Genomic DNA, 24,334 nt, shown 5'->3' on the forward strand with positions numbered 1-24,334 from the left:
ATTGGTTAGGGATTGCAAACATAGTCCAAAAACGGTTATTCTCGTATATAAAGAGGCGAACTCAGAGAAGTGATGGAATACCATCACTTTTGATACAAGAAAATCCGTTAAGTTTGGCAAGAAATGATACCGAAAAAGCGGAAGCTTTTTCGAAATATTTCAGTAAACTTTTTTCTATCCAATAATGAGGAACGATCACCTATTCCATTGTGATTGTGGCGACTTGTTGATGGACCCTGTAGTTATTAAGAGAGAAACTGTTTTAAGGCTACTTCAGCATCTCAAACCTGATAAGTCTAGTGGTCCTGATGATATTCATCCTCAGATTATGAAAGCCCTCTCAGATGTTATTGCTGAACCCTTAGCGATACTGTTTGATATGTCCCTACGGCAGTCCAGATTGCCCAGAGACTGGAAAGACGCAATAATCAGTCCGGTGTATAAGGCTGGGAGTAGGGATTTAGTTAGTGACTATCGACCCGTCAGCTTAACTAGTGCAGTTGTAAGACTAATGGAAAAAATTATTAGGATGGCTGTTATAAACTACGTGAAAAGACATGATCTTTTGTCCAAGGAACAACATGGTTTTCGAAAAGGTCTATCATGTTTGACAAATCTCATTGCAAGAGAAGATTGGGCTGAGGCAAAAGATCGCAATATTCCTGTAGATGTCATTTTCATGGATCTAAGTAAAGCCTTTTATAAGGTTTCCCATTCTGGTCTTAAATTAAAACTGGAAAGTTTTGGAATTCATTATGCAGTCATAGACTGGATAAGTGACTTTCTTAATGGAAGGAGATAAAGGGTAAGAATAAATGGGGCTCTCTCATCGTGGGAATCAGTAAAAAGTGGAGTCCCCCAAGGCACAATTTTAGGTCCTCTTCTCTTTTTACTTTATATAAATGAATTACCAGCTATTCGCCGGTGGCATTAAGATTTGGAGACCCATATATAGTATGTCAGACAGAATAGTTTTACAGGAAGATCTTAACTCATTAGTGGCATGGATGAACGGGTGATCACTAGAAGTAAACCCTAATAAAAGTGTAGTGATGCAATTAAATAACTACGATGATTCGTATCACTACACAATATGTGGACTAGTGTTGCCCAAAGTAAGAAACTATAAAGATTTGGGAGTCATACTAAGTAATGATCTCAAAACAACCAGTCACTGTAAGGCTGCTGCTGCAAAAGGCTATAGGGTATTATGGCCTATTCGTAGATCTTTCCGGTATCTGGATGGGGAAATGTTTAGATTATTATACCAAACTTTCGTACGGCCACATTTGGAATATGGGATTCAAGCAGCGAGTCTTTGTTTCAAATATGAGGCGGATATGTTGGAACGAGTCCAACGCCGCGGGACAAAAATGGTAAAAGGCCTATCTAGCCTATCTTATGAAGACAGACTGAGACACTTCAACTTATTTCTGTTATCTTACCGGCGAATACGGGGTGATCTAATATTAGCATATCGTATCCTGAACGATGACCTTGGTACTAACATGCCCTATCTTTTCCTCCCGTCTAGGGCTGGTCATTTGAGAGGACATTTAAAGAAAGTCCAAAAACCGAGATCAAATCGTCTACGTCTAGAGTTTCGTATCTCGCACCGAGTAGTGAATTACTGGAATTCTCTAACAGAACACGTAATATCAGCACCTTCTTCAGTCTTCAGTCTTTAGTAATAAGGATAGTATGTTGATGAACCTGTGTTAATCCTGACAGATTTCCTTCCAGTGAAGGTCCAGCTTCTTCTTGAAAATGTTCACTGATGGTGCTGATACCACTTGTTCTGGTAAAGCGTTCCAGTCATTGACCACTTGATGAGAAAAATAGGACCCCACCTTTAGCTTGTTAGATCGCGGATTCAAAACCTTCTTGCTATGACCTCGGAGACTATTAGTGCTAGAGGGAGCAAAAAGATAAGACACATTAACACCTAGATCATAATTAAAGATACGAAATGCCAGTACAAGGTCACCTCGTGTCCTACGTTAAGATAAGGAGAAAAGGTTCAGACGTTTTAAACGCTCATCGTAAAGCAGTTTATAAAGACCTGTTATATCCCCCGGTGAATTACGAATGGTAACTTTTAGGTCTATTTATGGATCAATGTAATATGCCTATTTCCTATTGTACAATTATTACGTAACTGAACTATTCATATTCGTATTTCTCTTATCATTAGCTTGATTTTGACCTTTACTTATTATCATACGATTCTTGAGTTATAATCAGTTTATTGGTTACTTTGGTTTGTATAAAAACCCAGTGTGTTTGTAAATAATGACTCATATTACCGAGGCTGTTATTTGTGTTCTGGACTCAACTGGCTGGGCTAGGCAGAAAGCAAGACCGGTTAGCACTCTAGACTGCTCGTACGATTTCAAGTATCATTTGCGTCCGATCAGTAAAATCCACTCCTCTCTTATTGCACGTTCATATATATTAAGAGGTTATACGTTATAACAAGACCTTCCACTAATTTTGTCCCTACACGCTGGACACTCTCAAGCGATTTTGTATTCTTTATCAGACAAGGGCTAGCTGCTTGGATACAGTATTCTAAGTGTGGCCTTACATAGGTGGGATATAAAATTCGAAACATATCCTCGTCGAAGCATTTAAATGCTCTGCGAAGCGACCATAGCGCACGATAGCCTTTGAAAGCAACCGCATTGCAGTGCGTAGTAGTTTTCAAGTGGTGACTTATAGTTACTCCTAAGTCTTTGTGCTCATGAACGCGTGGAAGAGATGTACCAATTAGGGTATAGTGGTAACTAATATCGTGCCCGATGTGCATGAACACGCTCTTCCTGGAATTAACTTCCAGGCCCCAATCATGAGCCCATCTAACTAATTCGTTTTAATCTGCTTGCAGATAACAACGATCAGTCTGATTTCTTATTGTTCTCCAAATTTTAACATCATCCGCAAACAATAACGTCGAAGACTTAAGTAATAAAGGTAGTTCATTAATATACGGAAGGAAAAGTAAAGGGTCCAAGATGGTGCCTTGGGGTACACCACTTTTGACCGGTTTCCATTCGGATAGCTTTCCATTGACCCTTACTCTCTGTCTGCGGTCACATAAGAAGCTTCCTATCCATTCTCGTATAGCACCTATTATTCCAAAGCTCGAGAGCTTTTGCATAAGACCTATGTGTGAAACCTTATCAAACGCTTTGCTAAAATCTATGAATATCACGTTGACAGACAGGCCGTTGTCTAGGGCAGCTGTCCAATCCTCTCTCGCAATGAGTAAGTTAGTCAAGCATGAATGCTTGTTACGAAACCCATGTTGCTCGGGAGTTAACAGATTGTACGAATCTATGTGACTCAGTTGCTTAGCCCGAATTAATTTTTCAAATAACTTAACTACTATACTGGTCAGGCTAACAGGCCGGTAGTTAGATACGATCCGTCTCTGACCATCCTTAAGTATAGGACTAACCATGGCGTCTTTCCAGTCTCTAGGTAGTTGAGCCTGTGAAAGGGACATGTTGAAGAGCATCGTGAGCGGTCTTGAGATAATGTCCGCAAGCGATGACAGCAAACGTGGGTATAACCCATCGGGGCCCGGTATCTTGCAAGATTTTAGGTTAGTTATCAAAGGAAGAATAATATCCTCTGTCACGTTTAAAGGTCCTATGGCTGGTATCTCATTGTCAACTGGACAAGTAGTTGTAACACTGCACGTAGAGTAGACTTCACTGAAATAGTTAGCAAATGTCTCCGCCTTCGCTAGATCAGATTCAGCCAATAAAGCTGAATTTTCGCTTAACAGTAACGAGGGGATACCATCACTACGTTTCGTCCACCTTTTAACGTACGAAAACAGTCGCTTCGGACAAGTACGATTATCATATGCCAACTGTCGTCCGTAAATGGTACGGGATTTAGCTATGGTCTTTTTCGTATATTCTTGATTTTTTTATATTCGCACTTAAATGATGCCTGACCCGTTGACAAGAATAAGTCCCAGAAGTGTTTCCTACGCTTCAACAGCTTCCTGGTTTCCTTAATAATTCATGGAGGGCAATATGATAGCTTACGTGCTGATCATGGGATAAACGGTTGAGTTACGGATTCGAACGTAGACTTAAACCTATTCCATGCATCATCAATCGATCCATCAGCATCGACCGACCAGTCAACTGAGATAGCATAGCCTTGGATTGCCGGAATATTAGCTCTCCAGATATTAGGACGGGGTGGAGCAGATGCAAATTCTATACCATGTATCCGGAACTTAAAGGAAAGTACGACATGTTCACTATTCACCAGTGGGGGAAGGTGTTGAATGTCGACGATATCTTCACAGTGGTGTGTGAAGACAAGGTCTATCAATGATGGATTATGTTCCAAGTCTATATGCGTCGGCTTAACGATACATTGTACAAGTGCACATTGAATAATTGATGACAGAAGGACGCTATCGAAACCCCCACCTGGAGCTGTGAGCTCTATCCAGTTTATATGGGGTGCATTGAAGTCTCCAACGATGAGACAACATTCTGCCCTACTCCAATAACAGACGTGTCTTAGGATAAAGTCGTCAGCGAGACAACACGGACTACGATATATTCTTCCTATCGTCACTAACCCGTTTCTAGACCTAATTGTACAACATACTACCTCACACGTACCACTTACATGCGCCTCCGATATGATCGAGTTTATGCGGAAGTGGTCCCTAATATATAATATTATGCCTCCTCCCTTGCGACTTCTAACTCTATCACTTCTGATACAGATGTAGCCTGAAATGACTGGAGAACAGTCTATATCTACAGTGAGCCAAGTTTCGGTGATAACAATTATATCCGGATTTAATTCGTCTACCATCAAACTTAGTTCAGACATCTTATTCCGAAGACTACGGGCATTCGTGTAACACACATTTAAGGTGTTTTTGGAGACATACGTTCTACCCACACAGGTCTCGGAAGCATTGGCTTCCAAGACCTGACTACCCGAAAACCCTTAATCGTAAGGTTCGCTTCACCCTTTAGCTTTCGAGTTTTCAACTCTGTTAGGGCATTCTTCCACTTGATCCGATCCTCAAGTGGCCAGTCTGGTCGAATACGAATGTTTGAGTCACGAGTTTTGCGTGCGTTATTCAGTGCTACGTCCCTTTCCTCAAAATTACCGAGTACTAATTTAAAGATCCTTCTCTGTTGGGTTTCGCCTCCAACATATTTACCGAGTCTGATGACTTTCGAGATATGTACCCCTGGGACCTCATCGGGCAGTATATTTCTGATGAGAGATCCTTTCGTGCCTTAAGGTAACCCTCGTGCTATTGATAGAAGAAACCAGAGAAGTAGTGAATAGGTCTTTATTTCGATCTTCGCGCAGTCACAGTGGAGCGTGGGATTATCTGTTCAGACAAACGAAGGCTCTCAACATTCAATATAAGATAATAGGGAATATAACGCTTACAAAAAGTAAGGAAGTGAATGAATACTTGAACAATACTGTTTCAGCATATGCTTGGTTGTTTGGGGTCAACTCTTAACCAACCAACCTGAGCTGTTACATTAGCTTCCCCCTAGAATCGACTTCCGTAGGAACGTCGGTTCGGTTAACCTATCTATCGAAAACACCTTAGTTCTATTTCTCATCCCGAGGCGAAATTATCAACTCGCTCACTATTTGACTTACAATCAGTTACGACTAACGCTTTCAACGATAGTCCATGGATGTCTCTTCATTTACTAGCTTGTCATCTTATTTTGTAGCATGTGATCTTTTCTACAACTATCGCTGACGGTTTGCTGCGTGCTTTCAAGAGAAAGTGTGAGAATGTGGAATAAGAATATCTGAGGAAGTGCCGCGAGCGGGCTACCCAACACCATGTTGGTGAGGTACGATTTTTCCATGCTCAGACCGGCTATCAGGTGTTTACTCACCTGCCTCTTGAGTCGCCCTCAAGTAAAAAGTAAAGAAGAGTCTACTTCAAAGGTAATGGTGAAAATCAAGCAAACCTGAAGAACTGCTCCACTGCCTGCATAAAATAATAAGATACAAAATGGAAATACATAAATGCAAATGATAATTGTTCGGTTCATGTAAGTGCTTGGCCTCCAGAACGGATTGGTATTCTGGAAGGAAATAAACATAGTGTAGATATCTTGTGCACGAAGAACCATGAAAACAAAAAAAACTCTTTTGTAATGCATATATGTAAAAGGGTGAACTTGCTAGAAGTTGGACTCTTTAACAAAATCGATCAAATGCATGACCTTGGGCCAGTGATGACCGCCTTTTACAACTAGGTGCGTAACCAAGGGTGCATCAGTGTAATCCACAAAACGGAAACGAATATACGATTAAGAAGCAAAAAAAATTGTGTGGAGTATGCGGACCAAGTACAGTTGTGTCAAATACCCTTTTCTGGTTTGATTTAGGTATGCATGATATATTGAAGCAATATTTCGTCAATTCATCCAAGTAACGAATTGGTTTGCACCTCAGAAGTGTGTAAGTCCTATTACTCATTAGTATTATGAATGATTAGTCGATAAAAGGAAAAATTGCAGTCATTCCCCCGTGGTTTGATGTGGTCTAATGGCTAGGCACACGGTCCAGCATTCAGGAGGGCAGTGGTTCGAGTGCGTGGGGCCTGCGTTTTTGTTCACCAAAACCCCCTTCAATACGACGTTTGTTGGCCATAAGTTGCTCAGATATGAGAGAAAGATAACAAGAGGACGGATTGATTCTAAAATGTCAGAAATTTAAAAAAATCTGAATATTGCCAATAAAGATGGGTTATATGATCACACTAAAAAAAGCATGCTGCAGGAAAACTGGTTAAGTCATTACGTAAGTTTCCTAAACATTAAAAAAAAGTGATGAGAACTTTAATAAGTACTTGACCATGGTTTAATCCAAAATGTTTTGTCTAAAAAAAAACACTTATTAATAGTAGTATTAATCGTATCAAGCTACTAAACATATCTTCGACCGAAAACTTTTAGAATTAGTTCATATGGTATATATGTATAGCCAGTCTACGTGAAAAATTTATACAGATATATAAGAAGTACAACTAACATAGTTAATTAACCAGAAAAAGAAATTATAAAACTCGCCTGGGTTGCTTTTTGAATTCGTTGTATTTGCCAGTGTTAGTTGTATGAGTTTGATTAAAATCCTCAGCCATCGTTTCGGAATACCTAGCTTATGTGTCCAGTATTTAAAAAAAATATTTAACATAACACTTATATATCAAAGGTAAAAGGTCTGGGGAGTTGTATGTGAGGCGGAATGAGGAAGAAAAAATTATTTTTAAGTAGATGCAGGGTCTGATTAGCTACGTGGTTAGATTTATCCTGCAGCCGAAACTGTCAACATCCTTGACTGACTAATCGGATGTGCCCAGCGAACCGTTTTAGTCATTTGTAAAGATTTATCATCTTTACATTTCGATTCCGTAATGGATTTGTCAGTTAAACGATCTAACAACACGTATGGTGGTTCATGATCTAGATAAGCCAGCTTTAGCCTATCAATACTTACTGTGTCGATGTTTCCATGTTTTTCTATCACGAAATATTTAGATTTTCTTGAGACGACTTTGAAAGGACCTTCAAATGGAGGACTGAGTGGTGCTTTTATTTTGTCACATCTTATCCAGACGTGCGTGCAATTGCTTAGGTCTTTAGGTATATATACGGCGCGCGATTGTTCACGAGTATTAATCGGCTTAAGTTTAGACATGTGGTCCCGTAGTTGATCTACATAATTTTCTAAATTAAGTCTTCGACTGTTAGTATTAGGGTTAATAAATTCACCTGGTAGTCTCAGAGTTGTTCCGAAAACCAGTTCCGCAGCTGAACACTGTGCGTCAGTTTTGACAGATGTTCGTATTCCCAACATAACTAACGGTAGGAATTCTGTCCACTGATTGGGGTTTGAGTGAGATATAAGGGCGGTTTTTAGCTGACGGTGAAAACGTTCTACCATCCCATTAGCCTGAGGATGATATGCAGTGCAGCGTATACTATTGGAGCCTAGAAGTTTAGCCAAGTTATTAAATAGTTCGGATTCGAATTGCGCTCCTCTATCCGTCGTTATTGTTATGGGTGTACCAAAAATGGTTACCCAGTTCAGCATGAAAACTTTGGCTACTGTTTCCGCTGTGATGTCCGCTATCGGGATGGCTATAGGGAATCTGGTAAATCGATCAATGCATGTAAAAAGATAATTAAAACCGTTTGAACGTGGTAAAGGACCTACCAAGTCGATATGCACATGGGCAAAACGTGCATCTCGTTGCGAGAAAACACCTATGGGTGAATTTGTGTGACGATTTATCTTTGATTGTTGACATGCTGAACACTCTCTAACCCATTTGTGTACATCCTTCTGTAAATTCGGCCATATATATCTGGCATTGATTAGTTTTGTTGAAGCTTTTGCGCCAGGATGAGACAAAGAATGAAAGTTATTATATATCAACTTTCGCATACTTTTGGGAACGAAAGGTCGCGGCATTGCCTTGGTCGTGTCACAGTTGATTAGAATACCATCGACAGGTGATGGGAACTGTTTTAAATTAAGACTTGAATTGTTTGTTTTAAGCAGGTTTTGTAATTCTAGATCCTGCTCTTGTTCGTTTCTCAATGTCTCGAAGTTTACTGTAGACTGCTGTAGCACGTTTATTTCTAGCCTAGATAAAGCATCTGCCGCCTGATTGTCCTGACCTTTGACATGTCGGATATCGCTTGTGAACTGTGATATATAGTCAGGGTGAGATTTGATGTTGGAGTGTTGAAGCCTCTGGCTGGTGGTATTTGATCAAAATTGAGGTGTGGTAACCTTAGTATCCCCTGTATTATCTCATCTTTTTGAGTGTTCGGACGTGTAGGGAGCCGGTGTATCCTTCCAATCAAACATTACATGCCGTAACACTAGCACGATTCCGTCACCTCGGTTAATTCAATACTGTGTGATGTTGCGGCCTTGAAGTGGCTTTTAATATATGCTGCCACTCCACCTCATGTTTTGTGTATCTTATCGTGTCAGATGTCACGTTTTGCAAGCTCACTTACTCATCCATGGTGTTGTGCGATGGTCATGTTTCAGCGAGGACTATGGTCCTCAGGTCTAGCTGAAAGCCCATGTCTATGATTTTCCCTAGTCTACCCCTTAGTTTTCTCAAGTTGCTACACAGGCACTTGATTTGTCTCATTACCTGGTCCTTGTCTACAGTGGCATCTCTCTTGTAGTTCTTTTAGCAGATTGTTGTTCAACGCGTGTTTACTAGTTTCATGCAAACTCGTCGCTGTTAGTATTTCTGGCCGCATGGCGTATTCCATTAGCAAGGCTGTAGTCTCTTTGTTCTGCGCAGTGGGATTCTGATCAACATCAACTGACACCAAGATGTGTTTGGTCGGTCTTCTCTGAAGTTGCCTTACTGATCTTGTCCGAATTTCAGAACATCTGATGTGACTGGAGATGTCGTTTTTAGGTGTATTAAACTAAAGGGTCTCAGTTAAGTCTTTTTGATTTCGGACCCACCACTTTCGTGCCTTAAGGTAACCCTCGTGCTATTGATAGAAGAAACCAGAGAAGTAGTGAATAGGTCTTTATTTCGATCTTCGCGCAGTCACAGTGGAGCGTGGGATTATCTGTTCAGACAAACGAAGGCTCTCAACATTCAATATAAGATAATAGGGAATATAACGCTTACAAAAAGTAAGGAAGTGAATGAATACTTGAACAATACTGTTTCAGCATATGCTTGGTTGTTTGGGGTCAACTCTTAACCAACCAACCTGAGCTGTTACAATCCCACTAACTGCAGGTCGTGGGCATGTCTCTTAGCGGGATCGGTGTCTTTCGATTCTTCCAAGTTCCAGATGATTACACTAGGGACCTGTTTAACTTCCTTAAAATTCGTATTCACGGCCTTCAACCGTGATGCCAGATCCTGCCGGTTAGCTACTGGCTTCTTACTGTTAGCTTTCTTCATAACAGTGTCGTGTGGGTCGAGCGAGTGACTCACAACAGTACTAAATATTTTCTTACATTTGGAGTTGAGCGGAGTTGCCTGATGCGCAGGACGTGAGTCCAACAAGGACTTATCGACTATACGCGCGCTTTCTTTGGGTATTTTTCCTTTTCTTTTACGTTTCCGCGTAATCCATTTCCCACTAGTCTCAGCATCCAGATTGGAAATACTCTGGATGATAGTGGTTCTAGCCGGGTCATCAGTCGCTGCTAAAGCAACTTGTCCCTCAGTACTTAATGGCGTGTCTTTCATTGGTTGTATCGGAGTAGAAATTTTTGTTTCGTGTTGCGAAATTGGGTGTCTGGTACCTTCCATGGCAGCATTTACGACACTGATACAATCTTCGTTATCAGTATCCATGTTGCCGGCACGGCCTACGTCGACCTTTTTAGCTAACGCTAGAAAGCTAATGGCTTCTTGAATGATTAATGTCTTGCTTGAGCAACAAAACATACAGAGCCAATGAGAATTGGGTTTGGAACACCTTTTATAGGCAGCGGGGCTTAAGCGGGTGCACATTTTGTGAAACCACTTCTTACATTCGTCACATTGCATCCCTTCTTCCACGGGGAATAAGCAATATGGCTGTCCACACTTGTGTGCAGAGCCGACCATCTTAGAATGAAGCAAAATGATAGGCAAGGTAGATATGTAAGACAAATCACAACCTTAATCAAATAATCAAACCGCAGTCGACCAAGAATGCTTTGCTGCAGTAAATACACAAAAACAGGATCAAAACACACAAATACAATGTCACGTTGACTGAAATAAATTCAATTAAAGTGTAAACAGTAGTTTTGACACGTAATTTACGATCAAAACAGTGAATTTAACTCAACGAGAAACTATGCCACTGTCCTTTTAAATAGCGCGCGCAGTTGGTATATTCAAGATGAGATTGAACCTCCACAGTGTAAGAAACTGCAAGGATTAAAATGGGTCACTAGACCTCCTATCCTTATTACTGAAGACTGAAATGACCTCCTCTTGTCAGACCGTTCAAGGTCTTTAAAACGAAACGCGGGTGCCTTTGAAAGTCTCTGACTTTTTATACCGTGCCCTAAATGATGTTATGACATTATAGCTGACGTAAGTTCGTGATATAAAACCTACATCTAATTATTACCATAATCACCAACTGTCAGTCATAATTCTAATTCTCGACACTGTTATATAACCTTCATTTAGTCCTAGTTTGTAGGTGGACGTTCTCGCGAGGTCACTTTGTAGTCTCACCGATAGAAATTATTCCAAGATGTATACAATTGGGTGACTAGATAAACGAAAAAGCAATTGTATTCACTGACCACGATGAACCCGAATGATCCCTAATATTAAGCTTGTTATGCTGTTGATTGTTTTTCGCTCTCTTTATTGAAACTGCATTTTATGCGCTTACTAAGTCTTCGGTTTACTTCTCTTCTTTCCATTTTCAGTTTCCCTCTCACACACGACTCTCTGCGCTCCTACAGTACCCAAAGTACTCCCAGGCTAAACGTGAACAGATAAAATTGACCGATTGCGTCGATGGAGGTCACAAAACGCTTATGGCACCATATCCAGTGTTGCTTGAAAGCAATTAGTCTCAGGGTATGCACGTCAGCGAAGTATGGTACGAGGATGTTGGAAATTAAGGACATTGAATTGTGGGAATTGATACAAAGAGAAAAAAGTAGACAACGATCATCACTTGAATTAATTGCTTCGGAAGTATGTTCCTTGGTCCATCTGTATGCATTTTCAGAACTTTGTATCACAAAGTATTCTTGAATGCCTTGGCTCATGCTTAACAAACAAATATTCAGAAGGATATCCCTTTGCAAGGTATGTTTCTTGAAAAATAATTCTATAATTCTAATATCTAAAGCTCTCCAGCGACCTTGCGTTGGAAGTGTGTAGTGCTATGTAAGGTTAACTAAAAGCTTAATGAGACTTACCATCATTCCCTCTACGTGTGGTCTGATAAGAATGTTCGGTAGGACTAAACTATACTGCCGTCCTTTGAACGAATCTTAAATGACCTTGAGAAATATTAGCCAATCAGAAGACAGTTAGTATACAGTAAAAATATATTATACAAAACTCAAAAATTAGAGGGGATATTGTTCTTTTACATGACTTAAAAACTTATCAATGTTAAATATTGGTTCAGAAGTTTTAAAATCATAATGCATCCGATACAGGAACTCATCCATGTGGCTCCATAGTAGTCGACCTCTGAAACCATGATAAGGTCTCAAAAATTTATTTAGCCTTGACCACATAGCTTCCATAATGTTAGTATATTGGTATGGTTTACGGTTTAGGGTTAGAGTTAAGGTTTAGGGTTATGGGTGAGACTATAAGTTATGGACAACCTTTGAGCGACGCTAGAGTGACTCTGAGAGTGTCAACATAATAACTAAGACCAAATGAGGGTATAAACCTGTGTGAAGAATTCAAATTATGATTTACAGTTCATTGTTAAGGCTAGGAATTATACTTAGGGTTTTCATCACGAACTGACATCAGCTATAATGCCAAAAATCTATTTATACAAATGAATAATTGGATTTCGCGCCAAAATCTTATGATCACTTCTCTTGTAGACGCTGAATTATCACGTCTTCTCTAAAATCCGTTGTAAACCGACCGTACGTAAGCATTAGGTACCGAACTTAGCGCAGTGACCTTGAAAACCCGCGAAAGCTTATGATTGGTTCGGCAGTATAGTTTAGTCCTACCGGTTGTGGACACAAATTACTTGGTAAGGTTAATACGCTGCCAGTGGCATTATGCCACTAATTTATACATGAATATGGACCACTGCAGTAATGGTGTCTCACCTACTGTCATCTGTTGTGACGTGGTTTGTTGGCTATTGCTAACGTAGACTGTAGGTATATAATAACCTTGGTCTCAGTTCATGGAGCTTTTGACTGTTAGTACCGACCGTTTACTTGGACAAAGCCTATTTTATTGAACCACTCGTGAACGCTGTACTAATCATTGAAGACTGATTAATGTAGTTTGAATTAAGTTTCAATTCACACATTACTTTCTGGAACCGCAAAACTCTAAGTAACTATTTACCTATGATTTCTTCCAGACCTTATAATTATTGTGCCAATTCTAAATTTAGGTCTTCCTAGTTTAGTTGTGAAGTGGCACCTTACACTCTAGGTAATAAAGTGTAAACTAAGCATTTCAGTCTTACTACTTAACCAGGCTATCGACTATTTATACCCAGATGATCAACGTTTCCCAAGAAAATCATTCACTGAAGGTAAAGGAAGTAAGGTTCTGTATCAATGGATATCATAAACCCTTGGTTAAACAACACAGTAACTAATCAACATGTATCTCAGTTATTTAAGAGCCGTGATACTAGGTGTCAACTAAAGCTGTTTTGAATTTGAGACACTGAATCGTCTTAAGGCTATAATTTTCACGCTCGTTAGAAATTCGTTATCGGCACGTGAATTTCAAGTGTCTTGTTTTATCCCAATTTTTGTGTGGTAACTGTTACGCTTTGACTCAATACCGTGTATATAGTTGGTATTTTAATGTCTGGAGTATTCCGTCTCAGTTCGTTCTGTATTTTGTTATTCATGTACCACGTTTTTTTTACTGACAATTAGTAGTATTCAAACTAATGTGCTAAGAATTTCCGAAATAGTACAATTTATGTCAGACAGAACTAGATAAACACAGGTTAACATATTGTATTTGTAATCCGTAATCTGTGAGCCATCAAGTACAAAAGAATCATTAGTTCGTACAAATACTACAGGGATCTATCTATTCATCAAAATGAATTGACGAATAGCTATATCTATCTTCATTTAGCATGTGGCGCATATATATCTGGTGCCCCCTTGTACCAATATTTGTGTTTAAATAAATAAATAAATAAATAGTCTTCATTTAGCATCTTCGACATCATAAAAATAACAGTTTTAGTTAGATGGCGGTAAGTATATGTAGGATTCCCAAATTATAATGGTATCCTCTAAAACAATAACATTCATTGTTTATTCATAACCTTTGGTGTTTATTCTCAGTAACTGTAATGGTTGGATATTTTGGATAACTGAACTGGACTGAAGTTTGTTTCAATCATAGTCACGAACACTTCTATTTCTAAACTAATAAATATGTTTGACATGTTGGCCAATTTTCGGTCATTGCTTTAGTGAAATGGGTTTGTTTACTACTTAGCTGTTTATACTAACCAATCTCCTTCATGCTATGTCACTAAATTGTGATCTGAGTAACCAATGTGTTTGGTTCACTAGTCAATTCTGTTTTTTAAAACCTGCTCGTAGTATGCAATGTTTGTTAACGTCTTCGAATTGGAAAGGAGCCTGAAAGTAGTTTGCGTAATGATTATCAGCTTAAGGTTGTTTTAATCAAACACAATTATCTATAACTATTGTATTTAGGAGCATTTTGACACTGCTTTCCATAATCGTTGTTCATGTAAGATTTATAGAGAACCAGGTATTATTTTCACGAAACAATTGGATGGACTCCAGATAAATGGCAGGTATACAACTGGTTTCGTCTTCAGCGTCTACATTAAAACAAAGAAGTTGATCACACTTATTAGTGTTATCGGTTTAGTGTATATTAAAAGCTGTTGATGAAAATACTTGGGAATCGTCTAGTCATGTTACTAATGGTGGTACTAATAGTTTCGGCTGTACCCATATCTTGAAAATGAAAATCACAGGATAACATAATGAACTTGTAGGTATCAATTCCAGAGCCGAACATGATAGTTTCAAGTAAATTCGTCACATTTTGATTAGTAGAAAATCGTACTTTTGATGTTTCTTGACTTAATGAAGGTCAATTTTTATCTACTCTGAAGAAGTGACTTACATTGAGTCACAAAACGCCAGGAATACTTTTCTACAACTATATATATATATATATATATATATATATATATAACAGGTAAGCAGTTCATTTGGCAAAATACAAGTACCATGTGGATACACACAATTGTTGTTGCGCTTCCGAAAATACTTAATTTACAGATATTACGGAGGAAATGAAGTTATAGATGCTATTGAGACTCTAGCACAATCCAGATTATTAGATCTCTTCGGTCTCAAGACTCCTGGAGCAGCACTTGGTGATGCTGAATGGGGTGTTAATGTTCAACCGTATAGTGGATCCCCAGCGAATTTCGCTGTATATACCGGTCTACTTAATCCTCATGACAGGTTAATGGGCCTTCATTTACCTGACGGTGGTCACCTTACACATGGTTTTCAGACTTTGTCAAAAAAGATAAGTGCCACATCCATTTTTTTCGAATCTATCCCCTATCGTCTAAATGTAAGTTTCACTATTTGTGTTTGCAGTTTAATTTAACAACGGTTTTTAGCTTTTTTTACTGTGTACTCAGGATAGGTAATCATAATGTTGCTGTGTACATATTTTTATTGGACTGTCGTAATCCTTGTTGTATTTATTCCAGGTTTGTCAGTCTTGTCTCAGCACTGTAGACAATTGTGGCATCAAAGCTTGAAGTCACTAATTTCTAGTCTAAGCCATGTTGGTAGATGCAGACTACTTGGTTGGGGTCCGCGTGACTATCGTAACCAATGGTTGGAGACTCTAGATGACATGACTCAGAATCGATCAAAATGGCGTAGGTGTACACACTGTTTATCTTCCCTTAAACCTTGAGATTAAAATTGCTCCATATCTGCTTTCCTATACTATATCCTTATATACCACCTTTCTTTTATATATTATCACCATAGAATTAACTACTTCTATGAATCCGGTGTTCATGTTGTTGTGCTAACGAGGTATGACAACTTGGACCGATGCATAAATGTGCCTGGTTCTACGTTGTAGCGGACTGACTGACTGACTGTAGAAAATTTGCATCGAGTTGTGAAAATGTAATGCTTATGGATTTCGCGATCCCTACACGTCACAAGATAAACTACAAATCTTTTTATAATCATATTTCAGGTCGCACATGTATTTATTGTCCACATTTGTAACATTACCACTCATTCTGGACATACGATAGACTCATTTCCTGCTAGATTGTAGATACGAAATAAATTTATGTATAAAGGTGAAGTTGACTGTTTTCAACCGGATTTCAGTCACACCACGTGTTTACTGTCCATTTGAAAGCCTTAGGTTTCAAAAGTTTGTTATACCTAATTGCTAGACCTATATAAGTTCCCACTATCTGTTTGCTTTTCTTGGTCAATGTATTTTAACAAGTAAATAAAAATGTCACATATTTCCGGGATTTTCATATTTTTAGTTCCTATTATCAGTTCACCACATAATTTACGCTCAATGTAAATAGTGAGTCAATTATTTGTTTACGTTGGTCTTGTAGATTCATTAGTTGATTATCGAGTTGATAGTTTAAATAATTAAGTGGTAAATAATATAATATCCAGACAAGTCAATAACCAAGTGAAAACTAAGATCTGGGTCCTTTGCCCAGCTAGTCATTTATTACTCGTATTTTTTTGTAACGGTTTAATATTTTAGTAATCCTGAAAACTTGAAGATGATTATTCCATCTAAAATTGATTTTCATAGATATTTGATGCCATATCTAGTTTTTGGTAGTCTAATCGTAATTTCGTTCCATTCTTTTCTCAAATGAAGTATTGCGTTGTCTGATTTGTTTGTGTAAGTTCTCATCTAACTGTTATTTGTTTTCTTCGTATTTCTCATTTTTAGAAGGAGACGGAACTGATCGATTATGATGCACTACAGCAAGATGCTCTTAATGTATTCCCAAAACTTATAATTGCTGGAATTACCGCCTATCCACGATTGCTGGATTACAAGCGTTTTCGTCAAGTAGGTTAATGAACCAACATGATTATCAAAAAACATTACTAACGAACTGTTAATTTGCATCTTAGAACAGAAAGTAAGAGTTCATAGTGAGCGTTCAAAATAACGTTTCACTGTGGTAGATTGGATGAAAAACGTCATATCTCAAGAATAAGCATAATAGTCGTGCATAATATTATGATTGAGCTTACACTTTCCGCTGAATAAAATTTGTCATATTTTTCAAAGTTCAGGCACACTAACATGAAATAATATCGGTAAGATTAAGAGAAATTTAAACATTGTGTTGGTAATATTATTCAAGTACGAATTTCCTTAATTTGCTTCATATTGTATAAAAGAAAAGACGTAATAGTCAAAAGCAAAAGTCCAACATCCTCTACAATATAAACTGCACCATCTGTGAGTCTTGTTATTAGAAACACCAATTCTCCATCAAAATTCATAATTATAAATCTTTTATTTGGCGAAATGATTGTCTATGTATCCTTCGTGAAGGCCCATATCTAGACATTTAAACTTGAATTCTTTAGTGAAAGTATAGAAGTTTTAATCCATGAATCTGTATGTCGTAAATGAGTTAAAGATTGGAAATTTCCTAAAGCATTTCTAAAACCCTTGTATTCGCGTCACTTGAGGATTTTTGTAGCAAATACTGGATACTTGTTATGACTGCGGAAAACCGATACTTTCTACTTGTTGCCACGGAGCAAATAATCATACGGTTCTATTGTAGAAAGAAAGAAGGATTTCATATGGGGATTTATTAATACTATAAAATAAATCCGTAACAGATACAACTACTAATGGATTTAAATTAGTCAGTAACTAAGTGCATGCAAACAATTTACAAACTTTATTGGTTTAACTTCATCAACCTACAATATAATAAATTACTGAGATGGATATGTGGTTGTTACTAGTAGTAACTAACACACACCACCAAAGACCCATTTTCATCAACCAATGAAAGGAGTTTCCAGTCACAATGAAATGCTGTTATGGTTTGGTGTATTTTTAGAACGACAACCCCCACTTGACAAACCGAGTAATTAAGAAAAATAGATGGATGGCATAGTTTACAGATTGGAAATCAAAGTTGTACAAACCACACAATCAGTCGCTTGTATACACTTCGTAAGTTTGTCTGTATCAGTAGCATGACCATAGTTATAACGACGATATTTAGTTATTAAAATAAAATAACCTCCCAAGCCAGTGACAGTTAAATTAACCCATAGTACATCAAGAGGAAACTTTTTTAAACAGTTGCTTATAGTTCGGGTTTATGTTTCTTAAACCAATTTACAAATGTCTGTTTCATCATGCGTTGATCCCTGCTGTAGTATATATATATATATATATATATATATATATATATATATATATAATTATAGTTATCATTGTCATTCCAATCCTTTACATTTAATTGTGTCAATCGTTCCACACCATTTATTATCTTAATGCTAAAATCCAAATACAATTTGGTTGTAAGCAGCTGACGAGAAACCACGAAATATAGTGAATTCATATTATTCTGCATCAATATTTGTTCTGGCTTAATTTAAATTCATAAAGGGAACCAATTGCATGAAATCCATTAGTGCGCTAAAAATCAAACATATCGATAACGAACAAAATTCTCAGAATTCAGTGTTCACAGGATCAATTTGGTTCAAAACGTTTTGTTTGGGATATAAATAATGGTCTGCACGTATCAGGACATTTTCAGTTTGTCACGTTTTAAATCAAAACTTATTATGATTGTTATTAGATTGTAGAGCCAAATGTATGTCGAATCGAAACATTTTCTAAGTATACTATTTCTGTAATTTCAAAGATGTATGGTGTCAACATAGACTTCGTTTTTATTCGTGTTCCTAGATCTGTGATTCAATTGGAGCTGTATTACTAGCTGATATGGCCCATATTTCAGGTTTAGTTGCTTCAAAAGTTGTCCCATCGCCATTTGAATATGCAGATGTTGTGAGTTCTACAACACATAAAACTTTACGTGGACCGCGCTCTGGAATCATTTTTTATCGCAAAAAAGAGAGACCTATGGAGAAACCTAAAGTAAATTGTAGCATTCCTGTTGATCAGTTGGAAACAAGAATAAATAATGCGGTTTTTCCTGGTCTTCAAGGTGGACCACATGAAAATACAATAGCTGCTATTGCTGCTATGGCGTTTGAGGTAACGTTATGTTGTGATATGTAGCTTTTTGGTTAAATTTGTTTTTCTTTTCATTCCCCTAAAATGTAAATCATTTCCCATAAAGAGATGTACATGTTCATTTTCCAAACACTATAAGAATCAACACTGTTTAGACCAACACAACCAACACTGTGACTTGCGTGTATTTTCGGTATCCATAATAAACTGTCTTTGTAATCTTTTTAATGATCAATAGTAGTGTCATTATTTAATTAAGCAATAATAGTTTAGTTGTTAATAACAATTTAATTAGTAATTAAAATAATTCGCTGTGTACATTTACATTTTATCTAGGCAAGTAAACCTGAATTTCAAGATTATGCTCGTCAAGTTTTAGCAAATGCTCAAGCTTTGGCTAATGCTCTTACATCACTCGGTATCCGCCTTGTGACAGGTGGCACTGATGTCCATTTCATTCTTATTGATTTATCTAAATCACCTGGTAAACCAAAATTAAGTCGGGGAGATGGAGCACGAGTTCAAATGATTGGTGATCTTGTTGGTATTGTTCTAAACAAAAATACAGTTGTTGGTGATTCTAGTGCACAGCAGCCGTCTGGTTTAAGAATTGGTAAAATACTTAATTTTAGCTTCCTATATACTTATACTTTTTATCCAATTCTAATTCAGTTAAAGAATCCTTTGCTCTTATTAATTCATCTAAGCCATGTTATCATGTTATTTTAACTACCTTGGAATAATTAACGAAATAACCATGAACATTCATATCTACGTACTAAAAGTTTGAATTTATATGGTCTGATCAATTCTCCTTTACAACAGTTTGATAATTTCTTACATGTAAAACCCTATACTTGAATTATTCATGAAATTCAAGTTGGATGGGATTTCAAAGAATGGAGATGTTTCAGCGAAGGAAGTTTTCTTTTCGATAATATTATTTTCCAAAGCTGTACAATCACATTTGTAGGTGGCTCCTTACGCTTAGTAGTCTAGAACAAAATAATGGCGTTATAAAATGATCAAAGGTGTTCACACACTTATTCGAGTATCGAATGTAAAAGTTTATAGAAACGAAGTTACTAAAGATTATCGGAAGATTTTAAGTACTGAATATAATAATTAATAAATGGGAGAGTATCATTTCAAAGTAATTGAAGTTATCTAAAGTTTTCAATCATTAAATAAAATTAGCGTTGCATCATTTAACCAAGCAGTCAAACATCAAGAAATGAGGTCATGCAATAGTTTCGGAAGTAATAGAAATTAATTATAAAATAAATGCAAAAGACAGTTGTCTACTTTACAATGGAGAACGTAAAACGCTAATAATTAGCACTTACGACTTGAAAGATTTGAAAGGGTTCTAAGACTCGAATAAGAAGTAATTGAATATGGCCCTTTTGTATACAGAGGTGGGGTTTAAGATATTAAATTGCTATAACTTCAGCTGTGCACACATTCTTCGTGCGAACCATCTTCGGGGAAGTTCTTACATTGTAGGTGAACTTGAACGGCGATTCACGTGATGGCGTATAACCGATTTTGACCATGTGGTAAAGGATCGGGCTCGTGATCGATTTGCATTCCCTTGTAGATAGTCCTCGGACATTTGTTTACCAAGCACATGCTTTGTACGGCCAATGTAACCTGGTCCACATAGCCAAGTAAAATGAATAGTCCACATGTAGGTAACCTAATGCAACATTCTAATATCGATTCTTCCCTGAGTGGGTTTCTTACTGGAGAAAATTTCGCAGCTCCAATGAATCAGCCGTCTTTCTCAGAGGTCTAATGTGTTCCTCAGTATCTCAGCAGCCGCATCTCCCCTGAATTCTGTTTTCATAACACTTTGGGACTGTGGGAGTACTTTCGACTTAGCGTTTTGGTTTCTGTCAAAGGAACATAAGTTTCAGTTAGATGATATCGTTGAGAAGAAAACTTTCGCTGAAATATCGTCATTCTTTTTAATGAATCAGTAGTTTTCTTTTATTGTTCTTAGTGGGATTATTTGATTTGGACTTTCACTAAAATTTGATTGAACTGTTTAAAATACATACGACACTTAGATAATGAAAGATATTAGATTCAATTTGTGCATATAAATAGTGAGACGACTTCAAAATAAAAATAATCTTGATATTCATTTACGAGTGTGTCTTAAAGTTATTCTTTTGATCGTGAAGATGAAAATACATATATGAGGTCAACGATCACAGAAGAATTCATTTTGTTTTCTTTATGAGTTATCTATAGTCCAAAAAATGGAGACATTGTTAAAATAAATGCGACTGTAATAAAACACTTGTCCATTAAAATATATTTGCATTTATTTTTATGTATGGTGTTTACCAAAGTCAGCAGGAATTGAGTCAAGTTAAATGATGTAATTTATCATCTGTAATGTGTCAGTTTAAGTTGTAATAGAGAGACTTAGTGTGTTTGGAATTATGCAGTCACTTACTGGGATTGATGTGAAGTTTGTCCGTAGTGACGATTCCTCAAGAAAATTAAATTAATAATGTTAAGGTCCTCGAATAAACGCATAACAGGGAAATAAACTGCGAAATATTTTTTAAATAAATGTGCACACTTAATTACAAAATATTTTGACAGAAATAAAAACTATGATTAGCAATTCAAGCCACAATTGTAAACTACTTTTCTTTGTTGTTAACTAATTAAGTAATAAAATCAATTTTCTAGGTATTATGCCTAACTCTTATCTATCATGCCAGACAGGTTAAAATAGGTGTTAAATGTTAGTTTTAATCTCTCACTTGTCATTAATTGTCAGGTTGTAACTTTCGTCCGTTCAGTGTGTTGGAACTTGTTCATAGATGTGGGGAAACAAAAGTCAATCTTTCTTTATGAGGCATGTTTGTTTTTTAAGTGTGAGTTTCCCACCTTGTTTTCCTCTATTACGATTTCTTTGACCATTTATTTCCAAGACTTACGAGCTCTTCTGTAGTTTTTGGACTTTGTTCCACACAGTGTTTCGACTTATTTACTCTTACTGACAGCCATCTCTGTAATCTTGCATATACTGCATTGTATCCATTACATGTGACTTCGTAAACATCGTTTGATTATCCATTTCTTGCTATTCTATTCTTGGCGTTAATACTGAACATAGTGCTTGACAAGTCTTAAATATCGACGACAAAATAATGTAGTCGTTTACAATACTAAGGGTAATAAATGTTTCCTTTTATATAAACATGATTAATTACATTCTAGAACGACAACTCGTCCAAATCTATATTTAGACTGGACTGTAATATTGTAAAGCAGTTAGCTCTCAACAACTGGATTCAAATCCTGCTTCACCTTCATAGGTTTGGTCAACCTAGTAGCAGAATTAACCTTCGAAAATTCCATCTCAGAGCTATTTAAATAACTACGTTAATTAGTTACATGAGAATTCAAGTTAGGATGTGAAATTGCTGTCGCTTGACATATGCTAAATAACGTTAATGATTTTGTGTTCCACTGCACTATATGTGTGGATAAAATGAGCAGATTTATTTGGGGTTTTGTTTATCATTCATACCTTTTCATATTTAATTGAATACCAGGCGTTTAATCGTACCATACTCTGAAAAATATTGAATTGGTGAATTATTTATTTCTAGTTTTGGTGTTAATATTCGAGTACATCCTCTGAATTCATTGAAAATGGAGGTTGTTGGCAGACGTTTCGTATACATATGATATATTTCATGATAGATGTTTTAATTTCTTTTCATTCTCTAGGTACGCCAGCGTTAACTACTCGTGGGTTTAAGGAAAAAGATTTTGAAAAAGCTGCTTCATTTATTGACGAATTACTTGACCTGACAGTTGTGGTTAAGTCTGTCTCAAGTAAGATTTTCTTTGAGTTACTCTTTACAACATAAATATGCCAGTGTTTGGCGAATCTCTAAAAGGATCTTAATGATCTGTGAAACTAGTTTTTTAAGTACAGATATCCAAGCTTCCTCACATTTTATGTAGTTTTTGTTACCAATTCTTTTCCGAACCATTCCGATTATTTTTGACAGTTATCACTATGTTACTGCATGTTGTAAGTTGACCACATTTTGTGTGAAGTTGTCATCTTTCATACAGATACGTTGGTTTCATGATATTGTCACTTCAACTAGCCTCACTAACTTACGATAGGAATATGAATGGATCCGTTACTACAGGATGTATACAAATTCATCATAATTATCCTGAAACATAATTCTACCATCTACGTCTTAGAATAGCCACCAAAAAACCACTGCTCCTTTTGCACTACGTACTTAAACTCTGATCAGATTTTGTTTCTGTCTTTTAGGAGATTTATAGTTGACAGACTTCTTCAGGTACATTGGTTAGGTCTTTAATCCCCATCGGCTTCTGGTACACGATACTATTCTGATGATTTTCCATATAATGTAAACGTAGACTATCGAAAGAAACGATTATATGTATGATATAGATTTGCATAAAGACTGAAGTTAGAACTGATATCGCTATTTCATTCAACCATTCGCAAGTATGCAGTCATTAAAGCTCGCTTTTGATTACTACAAGTCTGTGTGCATATTTTTTGTTATTACTGTAATCTTATTTGTATGAAAAATATGATGTAGGGTACACAAATATGTACTACACTAAACAGATTCTTATGATCAAGTTATTTTTATGAATTAGTATATCTTTTTGTCGTTTCAGAAAATCTTAAATCTTTTCAACTTGTCCTTCAAGAAGATGAACACATAAAATCCAAGATTAAGGATTTACGTCATCGTGTTGCTGATTTTGCATCTAGTTTCCCAATTCCTGGAATGGAAGATATTTAAGTACATCTATGCACAAATAACATCGATTTTCATCTGCTAGTTTGTATTCCAAATATTAGTTTAATACTGCTGCCCAAACTGTGATTGGATTTATTTGTGTTCTGTTAACTTTTGTATCACTTATGGTGTGACAATTAGGATTTTCTTATGCTTTTTTAGATTAATATTTGACTATGTTTTATTTGTATAATCACTCAATAAATAAATTGTCTAGTCAAATTGAACTATTCCACTTTTTCATGTTTTATATAACATAACTGTAACATCATTAAGAGTGTTCATCACTTCATAGTTTAGGTAATGACGATATTTGGCGACATTACAAATTATTACTCATTCGGTTTGGTTTTCTCGGATTTCTTTTACGAAAATAGCAATCAAATTTAGTCGGATAGCCACACTTTTACAAGCCTCTTTGTTTGTTGTAGAAAATCTAGTGTTTCAAGACACTATTGGTATC

The 24,334-nt window shown here is 36.8% G+C and overlaps 2 protein-coding genes across 2 annotated transcripts in view; one reads left to right on the forward strand and one right to left on the reverse strand.

Moving 5' to 3' along the window:
* The window catches only part of Smp_144560 (putative nucleobindin), a gene marked incomplete at its 5' end in the record, with an annotated part of 59,369 nt that extends 52,685 nt beyond the window's left edge, over positions 1-6,684 (reverse strand). Inside the window, one exon of the mRNA XM_018794470.1 lies at positions 6,651-6,684. Within this exon, the coding sequence (XP_018648880.1) occupies positions 6,651-6,684 (34 nt within the window). The remainder of the gene's footprint in view (positions 1-6,650) is intronic.
* Positions 6,685-11,075: 4,391 nt separating this feature from the next.
* Smp_144570 (putative serine hydroxymethyltransferase) lies at positions 11,076-24,096 on the forward strand. The gene is made up of 9 exons (XM_018794471.1): positions 11,076-11,119; positions 11,467-11,740; positions 11,775-11,854; positions 15,055-15,358; positions 16,745-16,867; positions 18,749-19,060; positions 19,376-19,652; positions 22,799-22,906; positions 23,747-24,096. Exons 2-9 carry the CDS (start codon positions 11,558-11,560, stop codon positions 23,872-23,874), a joined length of 1,515 nt encoding a protein of 504 aa, XP_018648881.1. The 5' UTR covers positions 11,076-11,119; positions 11,467-11,557; the 3' UTR covers positions 23,875-24,096.
* Positions 24,097-24,334: the final 238 nt, after the last annotated feature.

Source organism: Schistosoma mansoni, chromosome 1 (assembly GCF_000237925.1).
Source record: "Schistosoma mansoni strain Puerto Rico chromosome 1, complete genome".
In the NCBI taxonomy this organism is placed as follows: domain Eukaryota; kingdom Metazoa; phylum Platyhelminthes; class Trematoda; order Strigeidida; family Schistosomatidae; genus Schistosoma; species Schistosoma mansoni.

What these genes read in the sequence shown, in the direction of transcription:
- Smp_144570 (XM_018794471.1), top strand. Translation starts at nt 11,558, where the DNA reads ATGGAGGTCACAAAACGCTTATGGCACCATATCCAGTGTTGCTTGAAA. An exon ending in GAAGGATATCCCTTTGCAAG is followed by an intron (nt 11,855 to 15,054) that starts GTATGTTTCTTG and finishes CTTAATTTACAG; the next exon opens with ATATTACGGAGGAAATGAAG. An exon ending in TGTGGTTAAGTCTGTCTCAA is followed by an intron (nt 22,907 to 23,746) that starts GTAAGATTTTCT and finishes TTGTCGTTTCAG; the next exon opens with AAAATCTTAAATCTTTTCAA.